We start from the raw sequence: 13,944 nt of genomic DNA, 5'->3' as shown, positions 1-13,944 counted from the left end.
ACGATACAGCATCCGTGCAGGTAAGTTGCCGAGGAATTAGAAGTTCACTCAAAAGATTAAGTTGAGTGCGATGTTTGTTCCATGTATTGATGATCTCGTTAGGCGGCGTTTGGTCCCATCCAACGCCGAGAATCCACAACTTCTGAATTAAACATTTTGATTGAATTGTGATGGGAGATAAAAAACCTAACGGATCGAAAACCCTAGCGAGTTCACTAAGAATTGAACGCTTAGTACATGGCCGATAAGTAGATTCAATTTCGAAAACGAACGTATCTGTGGATGGATTCCATTTAAGACCTAATACCTTAAGAATTTGATTATCAGAATTGTCTAACGATACGGATCCAGTCAAACAACTATCACTGGGTAGATCAGACAATAACTGCGGTTTATTACTAGCCCACTTCCTAAGTTCAAACTGTCCACACTTAAAAAGTTTAATAATCTGCGACTTTGCTTCCTGAGCGACCTCTAACGATGAAAATCCGGTTGTGACGTCATCACAATAAACATCAGACAGTAGTACTCGTTTTGCGAGTGGATAAGAATCTCCCTCATCTTCAGCAAGCTGTCGAAGAGTACGGCAAGCGAGAAACGGAGACGAAGCTAATCCATATGTGACTGTATTTAAACGATATTCTAAGAGGGGCTCATCAGGAGAACTCCTCCAGAAAATGCGTTGGTAATCACGATGTTCTTGCGCTACTACAATCTGTCTAAACATTTGACGAGCATCAGCCATGAAGACAACGTTGTGTTCCCTAAAGCGTAAAAGTAGATTTAAAATATTCGGTTGTAGCCTTGGGCCGATAAGTTGTGTGTCATTCAGTGACTTAGAATGCATATCCTTCGCAGAAGCGTCGAATACAACGCGGAGGCGTGTGGTCGCAGAGTCAGGGCGTAGAACGCAATGATGAGGTATGTAATATTTTCCTGTACCAACTTGTGCTGCAGGAACCACTGCCATGTGACCACTTTCGATGTAATCAGACATAAAGTCGACATATTGCGATTTTAACAAAGCGTCACGTGACAACCTACGTTCGATAGCATAGAACCTACGCAAAGCAACTTCGCGAGAGCCCTCAAATGTAGGTTCTGAATTATTCTTAAATGGAATACGAACAATATAACGCCCAGATTCATCACGTGTGTGTTCTTCAACGAATTTACGTTCGCATAATAACTCATCTGGAGTTAGCCTTGAAGTTTGCGGTACTGAATCCAATTCCCAAAAACGATGAACCAATGAATTCAAATCATTATCGATTACAGGCAACGTCTGCAACAGACTACTACATGAAATATTAGTTTTACCTAGAAGTAGCCAACCAAAGATTGAATTAAACGCGGTAGGTTGGTTGACACCTCCCTTGATATGTTGATTAAGAACAGAGTCAGCGAATACATCAGCAGCAAGCAAAATGTCAATGGGACCAGGTATATCGAAACCAGGGTCCGCTAACGGCAACGATTTAATATGGGACCAACTTGATGAATTAAGTTGAGCGATAGGTTGATCGCCACATATTTTAGATATGACGTGCATATCCAAGTTAAATAGAATTCGACCGTTAGTGCCGATAGAACAAGTGACGTCACCAATAATAGGTGCATCCGCTTCCCCTATGCCACTAATTGCCGCGGTTGTTGAAGCCGGCGTTAAATTTAAAAGTTTTACTGCTGATTCCGTTATGAAATTGCTCTGACTGCCCGTATCAAACAGGGCACGAAACGATTGCATATTACCTGAAGCATCCTTAACCTGAACGATAGCTGTGGCTAACAGCACTGTATGATTCGTATGTGACCTTGACACCAGCGACGACCCGATTTGATTTGATTCGATCTTAGTGTTATGATCGCGATGGAGTAAGGTGTGATGTTTACGCTTACACATACGACACGAAAAAATAGATTTGCAATTTTTTAATTGATGTGATGGCTTCAGGCAATTAAAGCACCAATTGTTTTGAGTGGCAATAGCCATACGATCGTCAATCGATTTACTAATAAAATCTTGACAAGAAAAAATAGAATGTGACTTATGGCAATACGCGCAGTTGCTTGAATAAACTTTAGACTTATCGTTCGAATTACCTCTATTGTTCATAGCAACAAGTGCATTTGAATTGAAACGTTTCGTTGATTGATTTTGAGTAGTCGAAGGCTTTAAAGATTTGTTCACACCAGAAAAATGTGTATCTCGTAATAAGGCTTCGCATTTGGAACGCAAAAAACCCCTTAATTGATCATAAGACGGCAACTCCACGTTAGAATATTTCTCCTCAAAATCGCGGCGTAAGTTCTTGTCTAATTTTGATAAAATATGGTAAACTAAAACAAAATCCCAACGATCTATCGGTAACTCAATAGATTTTAAAATATTTAAATTTTCATCGAATAAGTCGAGTGACTTTTGAAACTCAGTTGCGTTGTTATGCATGAAGTTAGTGTTTAAAATATCTTGCCAACAAGTAAAAGCTAATGTTCGTTTACATTTATAGCGATTAACAAGAGCTTCATACGCGTCGCGATAATATTCGTGAGTCATAGGGAACGCCTTAACCACCGATAACGCATCCCCGCTAAGAGAAGAAATTAAATAATGAAACTTTTCCGTGTCCGAAATTGACGTTGAGTTATGAATTAAAGAATTAAACGTATCATAAAACACAGGCCACTGCTTGATATTGCCCGAAAAATGTGGCAATGTAATTTTAGGTAAACGGATATTCGATGAATTGATATTCGAGTTAATCGAATTATTTGTATCATGTTTAGTTAAACTAATATAAATAGACTGTATCTGAAAATATAACTCATCGAATTGTTCCTCAATTTCAGTTTCATTATCCGCGTCGTCCGACAGATCGAGTATATTAAAATGAGCATTTTCGAAATTTGAAACGATTTGTTTAATTTCCTGATGATACGATAAAAATAGGTCGTATTGTGAACGATCACTCAAAGCTGCATTACCTATTTCTAACGCCTTCGATAATCTTTTAAGCGCTATAGTACGTTTTCTACGCAATGTCGATAAGTCCTTAGTCGTATAATATTCATCCACCGATTTAGATTTTAATTTTTTCAAAGAACCTAACTTCCGAGTTGTATGTTTAGTAAATAAAGACATCTTATTAAATTTAAATTTATATATCGAATAAACAAAATGTAAAAACGTTTATAAACAAACAATTAACTAACAAAGTTAATCTTCGATGTAATTTTTCAAACAATGAAATAAAATGAAACAATGAAATTATTATTTCACCTTTACGCATATGAAGTTAAGGATGAAAATCGCATGAAACGGTAATGTGAATGAATACAGATTATAACTTACAATAACAAGTTAAAGTGATGATGCGCTGCGCGAGCCGCTAGAATGTTTTTCGATTTACCCCCGAGTATTAATATAAAATGAAATTATTTTATATTACGATTTAACCTAATATTACGTTTTAATATTAGTTATGTAGTTAGGATAAACTGTAACGTGAATGAATTATGTTTTGGAATGTGAAATTACTATAGGCCGATGTAAAATTAAGCACCGATGAAATATGTGATTGCTTAACTAGTTCCTACAATAATTAAACGCTTTGACTTGTACTTCTGAATATGTATTAAGTTTTAGAATATGAAATTGTTTTAAGCCGATTGATTTTAAGCACCGATAAAATAAGTGTTTGCTTAAATAGATCTTATAACAACTTCCTACTTTGTTAAACAAAGAACCTAATACGAACGGAATTGAATTTGATTTTAGATTATGAATTACGTGTGACCAGTAATACCATAAGCTTTTGAATATGATAATTGATACGCAAATTCCCGGGTTTCGGCACCAGAAATAATGTAGAATCGCACCAAGCCGAAATAGCGGGTGGCTTCTACTACATTAGGGAAAATTACGTTAACACAAAATCGATGTTCGGAAATAGTGAGCAGCAAAAACAATGCACCACGTACCTTGGAGATGCTGCAGCACTCGATGAATTTGCGCCCAATCATCCGATGCGATACACGTGTTTCAATGGCCGCCGCGCGCGCACACAGCAGAGGAGCGGCTCGATCGAATGCGGAAGTACAAGTGTCGACCACTGTCGACTGTCGACTGTTTTGTGGTGCATGACAGTTGCAAAATAATTTGACAACCTTTGTTTGCATACTCTGTGCCAAACATCGATAATAGACACCACGATCAATTACACGGTAACGAAACATCTGTTGTGTAAAGTATCCAATGACTGACACTACGTAATTGATATATCTGAATACTAAGAAGTTATTATAACGTGTTATAATAACAAATGTACATGAGTTGCAAATTCAGCAAATGATACTTCATTAACAACTATTTCGCACTCATAGTCAAATAGTGGATACTTTATACAAATAATACTAAGAATAAAATATATTAATACTAAATGCTTTGCTCCGACTTCGTAGATATCCTATTTTTAATACCTTTTGTACAGGATATGGGGCATACATATTAACATAGTCATTGAATAAGTTTATTGACTTGCACAGACAACGGGATTCGAACCCGATTGCGTAGTTTAATTCAAGGTCAAATTCTGTCGGCTAATAATGTTCAACTAAAATAATTGCATTTTAAATCGGTACAGAAGTTTTTGTGTTTATTTTGTACAGACAAATATAAGATTTTATAGCCATTCTCTTTTATAAAATGTGTAATCATATGTATTGTCTAAATAAAGAAAACCAGTTCACCGCGAACTAGCGCCATCTATATAATATACCTCTAATTAGCATAACATCCTGACTCACAAAATCGTGCGCGTTTCTCAACTTTATCAATAGATGTCGCTATTTCGCAAAAACAACTTGAAACCAGCCTGAAGGGCGTTTATAAGTAAAAATAAATAAAATAAAACTGAGATACGACGTTTGTTTTTCAAACAACGATCACAATGTACTCATGTATGACTGGTTTCAAGTGAGCATGCTTTGTGAGATGATAATGTATGCAAATCGTTTACATGCTAAAGAAAACTGATTTTGTAACCTTATTTGCATGACAATTAGGGCATTACTTTAAATGTGTTTCAAGGAATATGGTTTAAAGCTACGTAATAATACAGAATATGATACCCCATGCAACAAATGAACTATAATAATAGCTATACGGTATTTAAGACTATAATTACTTAAACTAAACTAATAGTAATCTACGCGTTTGTAGACGCTTTTGACGATTATTTATACTTTAAAAGAGAAAGAAATACAGCTCATGATGTCACCACAACCCACAACAAGGTAAGAAAATCGTGTGAAAATATAACAAAGGCATTACAAAAAATAATTTAGTCAAGACTTGTTCACTGCATTCAATGAGAAAGAAATAAGTAAATATTAGAAGCCCAATCCGAAAGCAATTAATTAATTTGTCTATAATTTTAAGTAAAACGATATTTATCGTTTTTTCTATCAAATTATAATTGTATGTTATGTGCAAATCATACTTCATTTTACAAGTCATATGACTGGTATTCAATTTGCATTTTCAGAGTTATTCATGAAGGTTGAATTTCAATGTGAAAATTGTATTCTCCTTTTAACAGAGCTATTGTAAATTTAATGATACATATTTGAAGTATCGACAAAAGCGTCTACTAATTTTCTAACACTTTTGTTACCAAACAAACTCAAACTACACACCACCCACTCAACATCACCATCATCGTACTGTACACAAACAATCTACACCCACACCCGCAGCTTCTAGGCTAGAGTATTCTAGAAAGTTCCAGAATGTTCCAGAATGTTCTAGAACGTTCTAGAAGCTGTCCACCGCGGCGCGCTTACCAGCGACATGTCCGCCACGATCGCCCAGTTGAGGTTGAGCGCGGTCTCGGCGAGGAACATGAGCGCGAACGGCGCGTAGTAGTACCCGTCGCAGAGCAGGATGGCCAGCGCCATGGCCGGCGCGGAGAGCAGCAGCCCCGCGCCGCAGATGACGGGGTGCGCGCGCGGGAAGCGCTTCGACAGCGCCGCGCCGAGCCACGCGCCCAGCGGCACGCCCGCCGCGCCCGCCAGCATCGTCACCGCGCCGAACGTGAGCGACACCCTTCGCACGCCCCACCGTCAGACTCAAGCCGCGTGACACGTACCGTACCCATCCACAAACACACTAGCTTTCTATATTCTGCGTTGTGTGGTGTGTGGATAAGTATTGACGCTATACGCACCATGTACTCATCCACACACACACGTACACGTTGCGTTGTGCTTTTTATACTCAGCAGTGTGTGATATGTGGATGACTATAATGGTACCCATCCACACGCACACATGCACGCGCGTACACGTTGCGTTACTACTAGCTTTTTAAACTTAGCAGTGTGTGGTGTGTGGATAAGTTTTGTCACGCACCATGTACCCATCCACACGCACACGTTGCATATTACATTGTTATAGTAGGTAGTAAAATAGCTGGTTTTTAATACATAGCAATAGGTGTGTGGATGAGTATTGACTGTCGTTGCTGACGCATCCGGCTTGTGAAAACAGTGGGGTATTTGTAATATCCCATCGTTTTCTGAATCTTATCGCTATGAGCTAGCACACAATCGAGATGGCATAGGTTCATTTCTATTGTATAACGTCTATTTATAGGAAAACTGTATAGAGACCACTGTGCCAAATCGAATCTGCGTAGAATATCTAAAACTAGCCTATACGTTAATCTGTCACCCGTTTGCGATCATCGTGCGTTTTCTTCAAACAACGCATTCTTATCACAAATAGGCACCAGACGCTACATTAGCATAACGGCCATAATCTATCGCAATCAAGCAATGATATCCTCATGCTATTAATGGGATGAGTGAAGCCTATACATGAGTACATCGCGACCGGTCGCACAGCCGCTCACCAGGACGATGTCCGCGACGATGGACCAGGTCAAATTCAGGGTGAGCATCCCGAGGAATATGGATATATAGGTGAAGGGGGGTAGAGAGTGGACGGCGACGAGGGCGAAGTACACGAGCGGGGCGGAGGCGAGCAGGGCGAAGGCGCAGATGAGCGGGTCGGCGTCGGGCGCGCGGGCCCGCAGGCGCTGCGCCAGCGCCGAGCCCAGCGGCACGCCCAGCGCGCCCGCCGACATGCCCACCAGCCCGAACTTGTACGACACGCTGCGCGCCGCACAGATATGTGTACTCGCTTTATGTATCTCATACTCTTACGATATATTCTTACGTTTGTTTGAAATCATTGCAATGTAGTATTGCTTGTGCAATTTTTTATAGTTCATTGTGATAATTTTGATTGCATCTAGTATTGCTTGTGCTTAGCCCTAATATATTGTTGCATAAATTTTACTGTGTACAAGAGTACAGTATACTTCTCAAAAATTGATTAAACTATAAAGAAGAAAAATTCACGCTCATGGATAACTTATGTTAATGGAATAAACATTTATATTATTAAAATCAAAATAAAAATCAAAATGTTTTGTACAAGAAATGGAGAGGTTCACATTTTTGCTAATAAATGAATTCAATCAATTATAAATCAACTTATTTAAAATAACCTATAATTATTATTACTATGTACTCATGATTTCATCAAAGCTCGATTTTTTTTTTCACACTGTTGTCTTTGTGTGTGAATATTCTTGTTAGTCAAATTTTGAAGCACATATTTTATAATATTGTTTGGACTTGACACAACACATAGCTTGATACAAATTTGGATCTTATTATTAGTAAGTCTAATATAATCGTTATCGACTTAAAAAAAAATATAAGACCCAACAAGGTACTGTGCCTTATTATTAACCCGCGTAACGTACATTTTCAGAAGATCCAAGTTTATACCTATTTTAATAACTTTAATTCATAAGTGTAGTATGCAACATAAGCGCTTTCACTTTTATCGACCATTTAAAACATTCAGAATGTGAATTTGAAAGAATCATACATATAAATTTATAAGCATTTGAATGCCATAAAACCAAAAATATAAGAATCATACATACTAATTTTAATTTACTTAAAATAAAAATTACAATTTATTTTTATCTTTTATCTTGTATTGATTTATTCTAAAATCTCAAAAAATAACACCAACAAGGACTCCTTAGTCCTTGAATGAAAATTCACAGAAAAATAAAATCAAATTAAGAAACAAACGCTTCATCAAATTCAAATTAAGAACATTCGAACGTCACTTCTTTTTAATTATTATTTCTATTTTTGAAGTGAAACTTCCTTATCGAGGTTGGAAAAAAAATTAGTGTAACATTTTTCGTTACACGTGACATTTTTCCGTTACGCGCCATCTTTGATTCGACGTATTTCTGTAAAGTTGCGTATAGTAAATTATTTTTTGAAAAAATAAGGTCATAAAGAAGTTTCACTTCTTACGTGTGTACTCTAGTACACGCACACATTTTTTTTTCGTTTCGCGCCTAACCAGCCCGTACGTACCTCTCTAGTGTGATGTCGACGCCGGGCTGCTGCGTGAGGCCCAGGTATATGAACTGCGGGCCCCACCACGCGAGCGCGCCCGTCACAAAGGCCACGCACGTGAACGCTAGCGTTGACAGCATGAACGATGGACTGGAAAATTGGTTGTTTTCATTAGTGAAAATTCGATAATATTATCGTTTTTGTATTATCACTGGAAAATTGGTAAATTAATACATAAGTGAAAATGTGTATATTAGTATCGTTTTTGAATACCAGTGTATCAATTTTGTTTACTTGCTTGTTTACTTACTAGCTTGAAGAAGATTAAAAATTTCCTTGGGTAAGACATTGCAAATGCAAAAACACCGTTCATAAATATTTATTTACATATATGCTTAATAAAAAAATTAGGTATAAATGAAATAAATCATTGTAGATTAATTTTTAAGTTATTCATACAATAAGAGATAAATAAAAATTTCCCGCAACGCGGAAACGTTCATTTGATAAAGACAAAAAGGGTAAAAAACCCAGAAGGACAAAATTTTATTATTACACGTCTATAAATTGCAAAGGTCATTATAAAATTACTGTTTCACTATTTAATTAATAATATTAATTTAATTCATTAAATGAGTTTAACGGTATATCCAATAAAATTGCTAAATAATGGCTAATTAGTAATTACTAAACTATTCAGGAACCGAGGGGAACAATGTAACATTCATTAATAAAATTTAATAGATACATATTTGCACGCTTCATTATCTGATAATTGAGAAATATTTTAGAATACACAGTGCATTAAATTCATTTATTGCGTGTCAATTATTGTCCACATCCTTATATTATCCTTTATGTTATAACTCAATAATATAGCTTCACGCGTCCTACGTACATTATTTGCTCGTAACTAAATCAGTATGTTATAGTAGGACGCGTGAGAGAATATGCAAATTTTCTTGTATGAAAATATATTTTTATCCTTTACCTACACTAAAAGACTATAATTCTCAATAAAGATGATACTCACTTCTTAACCAACGACTTGACATCATCGCTATACGTAGTGGGCTTCATCCTACTATCCTCCGCCTGTCCCCTCTCCGGGTTCTGCATCACAAAGGCAATGAGGAACACGGCTATTGCCCCTAGGAAGGGGGTTACGCGGAGGCCCCAACGCCAGTCGCCCGCCGCCGCCCCTGCCACGGACCCCACGATGTAACCGAAACCACTGGAAAACAATTGTATATGTTATGGACTGAGCAATAATAATTACTCAATATTTAGGGGCATTTTTCATTTTATAAGTATCTTTCAATACAACAGTTAAAACTAACGTAATCTGACACTTTCTAACTATAAAGATTTCTATTTCATAGGTTTGAAAATACTGTATAATTCGACGGTGCAGATATGATTTTATTTTTTCATAATACTCGTGACATGTGTCGTTTATTTCGTGTTGCAAATTACAATGCGTGTTTTTTTTTTCTATAAATCTACGTAACTAAATGTGTAATATGGACAAACTGAAACCGTTATACTTACATGTAAAAAATGCATTTAAAAGGATTCAGTAAATAAAGTCTAAATAATTATTACCTAAGTTTCAAAACGTGGTAAAGATTATGCAAAGATAAGGTCACGGATGTTAAAGAATACTACCTACATAATATTATAACGAAGGCTCTTTCCTTCTTGGAAAAATAGATAAAAACTGTAGGTACTTATTCAGAATAATCTGATTCCGCGAAAATGTTCTCTACTTAGAATAGGCTCGAAAGTCTCCACACTTTTATATATTTATGTGTGTGAATTATGAATAGACTTCCCATTAAATGTGGAACTGGTTTATAAAGTCACACAAGTTTTCGTTTTATATTCTGTTTATAAAAAATACTCTAGTAACCTGTTATAGTTACAATTAATTTTAAAAAGAAATTCAGTGCTACTTATTTGGATACATTTCAACATGTAATGTTCCCAATAAAACAGTAACAATACGAAATTAAACAAAGAATAATATTCAAAACAAACAGTTCTGAATCAAATCATTATCATTTAAATACTTCGATTAAAGCAATCAAATCCGATAACCCTAATTAGGAATATCAGCAAATCATTCATTCATTACACATTAAAATTATCTCGCTGTCTACTACCTCTCATATTATACATTCTTAGCCTATCGATAGTTTATCTTATAAGAAATATTAATTAAAGTTGGCAGACATCTTTAAAAACAAACATTAAAATTTATGCAATACTGATAATAAATTTAAGCAAACATTTAAGCGAAATGACCTTTGGTAGCAAATGGATCAAGTTTATTGACCAGTCTGAGCTAGATTTAAAATTTTCTTTCAATGCGTTTTTTTATTAAATCGTTTTCTAATGTATATAGGACATGCATATTTAAATAATTAAAATACAATTCTAAAATCGAGCTGCTATTACCTATTTCTATTTACACACTCCTTTTTACAAGGGAGACTCAATGTTATATTCTTGAATCGGATCTTATACTACAAGTTATTCTAATTTACGATCGCGTAACAAACGTGTTTATAAAATCGATACCTTCAATAAACGTGTGCAATCCCTTAAAATAACTTTTAAAGCACGGACCCAACCCTCCTCAAACTTAATGTCATTGACACGCAGGAAATCCTCAGCTCTAATCATGATAATGAGGCGAAAACCGGTATACGTAATTGTGACATTAATCAGACCCCTTTTGGTGACATATCAATTCTACGCTGCGCTGTTTTAGACATGAGTCATGACTTTGGTCAATTTGATGGTCAACTTCATCTAGTGCAAGGAGACTAGATATTGGTGAATGCGACAGACTGACATAATTAGGAGAGCTTTGAGTAGGAAGCACCGCTTTTAAGTTTTAGTTTCCTTGTTTACGTGGAAAATAACTATACTAACAAATGTATACGACATACCGCAAATTCATAAAATAAGATCAGAGCTAATACAAATAATAAAATGTATAAATCTGTTTGCACGTTGTAGCTATACAACATGCAAACAGATTTATATATTTTTCGACTTATCTTAATTTGCTTACAATGTTATTAACAACCTTTCTTTGACCCTAAACAATTATCAGTTTCGCTTGCAATAATGAAGATAACGTTTTATAAGTCGCTATTTATATTCTGATGCCTATTTTTACCGTTTGACATGTAAATAATTACATCTAAAAATATCTAATAAACACATCTAAAAATACGATAAATCAACAACACAATAAGCACGCAATCGCATCCAATTAGCAACAATTACTATCGATCTATCACACGTTTCGCACACGTCCGCGCTTGCTGTATTCACACCAGCCGTGATTAACTTTAATCAACCAAGTGTCAGATAAGCAATTTCTACATTTTTTTCAATATCATGTTTGAGAAAGTTTTCTTTAAAAAAGACACAATTACGTTATTAGGCGCGAGAATTATGTCCATCCTTCTTAATTTCATCGATTTTTATCTCTTCTGTATTTTACAATTTAACAACATTACTCTCATCTAATTAATAATTATCCTTTTTCTCAACATCGTGATCACACAATCCTATATAAAGATAAAAATGAATATTTCGATCATTACGGTCGTGCCTATCAATATGTATTTACAAACACGACTTAAGCGGGTAATGTTCCACTGAGATCGCGGATCAATTTTTCCATCACTATCGGCCAACCTCTCGGCGACCCTGTCAACGGTTCAATTACCTATTGACGTTTTTATGATTGCAAATCGTAATGTATCGCGTGATGTCATCACTACCATAATAAATAAACCCAGACCAATGAAAACCAATAATATAACTCTATAAGCTTTTGAATGTGAGTTTACTACATCCCATCAAGTTTACGAGAAGCTAATCCCGTAAAGTTTACAGCGTAAACGATTAGCTTTTGGGTAGTGTGATAAGTGATTGCCAAATCTGAATGATCTGATATAGATCTATCATTTGTTAGTTACACAACCTAAAATAAAATCCCATAGCAATCTTACAACATAAATTTATAACATAAGTAGATAATCAAATTACCTCCCAACGGGTATGGCGAAGTAGAAAAATGCGAGCATCTTGGAGCGCACATTTCCGACGAAGAGGTCGCTTATGATGGTCGGCGCTATCGTTGAGTATGAGGCTTCACCTATACCCACTAAGCCTCTGAAGAATGCGAACGCCGCGAAATTCTGAAAAAATTATTCTTGTTACATATCATGGCAGTAATATTTTTTAATGGGATGAGAGACCCACTTGTGCTAGTCGAATATATTTGCTAGTCGAATATAATGCGAATATATTTGCTGACCATTTAAGCAAAAAGCTATATTTTTGCACGCCTCATAAGCGAAGCGTTGAGGTGGGTACTACTGTCACTTCGCGCAAAACATCTGATTTTTCAAACTTAAAATGTCTTTATGTATCATACATTGCACTTGTAAGATAATACATACACACACATATTAAGAAAAAACACTATTTTTAACGTTCATGATATTTTTGATGTCATTTTTGTTATTTAAACTAGTTAAAAAACAGTTTAAAAAAGTTCTGTCTTGGACGTCCGTGTGTCTGTATGTGCGGATCCTTTTTCTTGTTAACACGATAGCGACCGAAATACTTTACTAATCGAGTCTTTTTTTTCTCTTACGCTTGAGTATGCTCAGGAATAGAACCCTTTCATTTTTCAGGGTCTGATTCGATGTGGTTTAATTGTTATTAAATAAACAAAAATAATAATTAATAAATATTTATTAAAAAAAATTATGAGGCGTGCACTTTTGGATTTTCCAAATTATTTTAAACTTGGGAAGCAAAAAAAATTATTGGTTAACATAAGAATAGAAAAAATTCGATCACGAGGCGGGACTCGAACCCGCATCCTTTCACGCCATTTTTTTTCTATTCTTAATAAAAATATTAATTTCGATACAAGATCAAGGAAAAAAAATTATTAAAATAATGTTGGGGATAATAACTAATTTATTCACGGGTTTTCCTAAAGCCACACTCTATAAATAGAAAATCACGCGATGTTTATTTAAACCAGGGGTTCCCAACCTTTTTTTGTCTACTGCCCACTTTAAGAATAAATTATTTTTTAACGCCTCCTTTTTAAACATACTTAAAAACCGCTAAGTACTTTTAACTGATTATTGAAACGCAACTTTATAGTATTCGGACAGAGTATCTTTTATTGAAAATAAAACAAACAATCAATTCTTATATAAAAACTAATGTGAAGGTTGAATCTGATGCTGTTCAATAAGTTTGTTGATATCAGGTTCCAATTTACTCAAAAACAGCCGCAAGTCGCCACGTTCGGTAACACGCAAACGATTTCTCTTTTTAGTAAGCAGCGTTGCCACAGCACTAAATCCACGTTCACACAAATATGACGATGGGGATGCTATCAAGAATCGTTGAACAATTGACCACAATCCAGGTTATACAATTG

At 35.6% G+C, this 13,944-nt stretch overlaps 2 protein-coding genes across 3 annotated transcripts in view; both read right to left on the bottom strand.

Annotated features, from left to right (window-relative positions):
- Positions 1–13,944, bottom strand: part of LOC149483256 (acetyl-coenzyme A transporter 1) — a 130,893-nt gene that overhangs the window by 57,373 nt on the left and 59,576 nt on the right. The window lies entirely within an intron of this gene.
- spin (lysolipid transporter protein spinster) overlaps positions 1–13,944 on the bottom strand; it is a 36,955-nt gene that overhangs the window by 6,427 nt on the left and 16,584 nt on the right. The window contains exons 3-6 of one of the 2 annotated variants that reach the window (XM_089702246.1): positions 12,525–12,676; positions 9,487–9,687; positions 8,472–8,603; positions 6,914–7,175 (exon numbers count right to left, since the gene is read on the bottom strand). In XM_089702246.1, the coding sequence (XP_089558372.1) occupies positions 6,914–7,175; positions 8,472–8,603; positions 9,487–9,687; positions 12,525–12,676 (747 nt within the window). Of the gene's footprint in view, positions 1–5,844; positions 6,107–6,913; positions 7,176–8,471; positions 8,604–9,486; positions 9,688–12,524; positions 12,677–13,944 lie in introns of both variants that reach the window. The other variant, XM_089702244.1, reaches the window with a different exon arrangement.

This window comes from Colias philodice, chromosome 13 (genome assembly GCF_061535455.1).
Source record: "Colias philodice isolate Cphi_HAF_F1 chromosome 13, ilColPhil1 Martin Lab GWU primary, whole genome shotgun sequence".
NCBI lineage: Eukaryota > Metazoa > Arthropoda > Insecta > Lepidoptera > Pieridae > Colias > Colias philodice.
The sequence above is the reverse complement of the archived record's forward strand: the minus strand, read 5'-3'. Positions and strand labels throughout refer to the sequence as shown.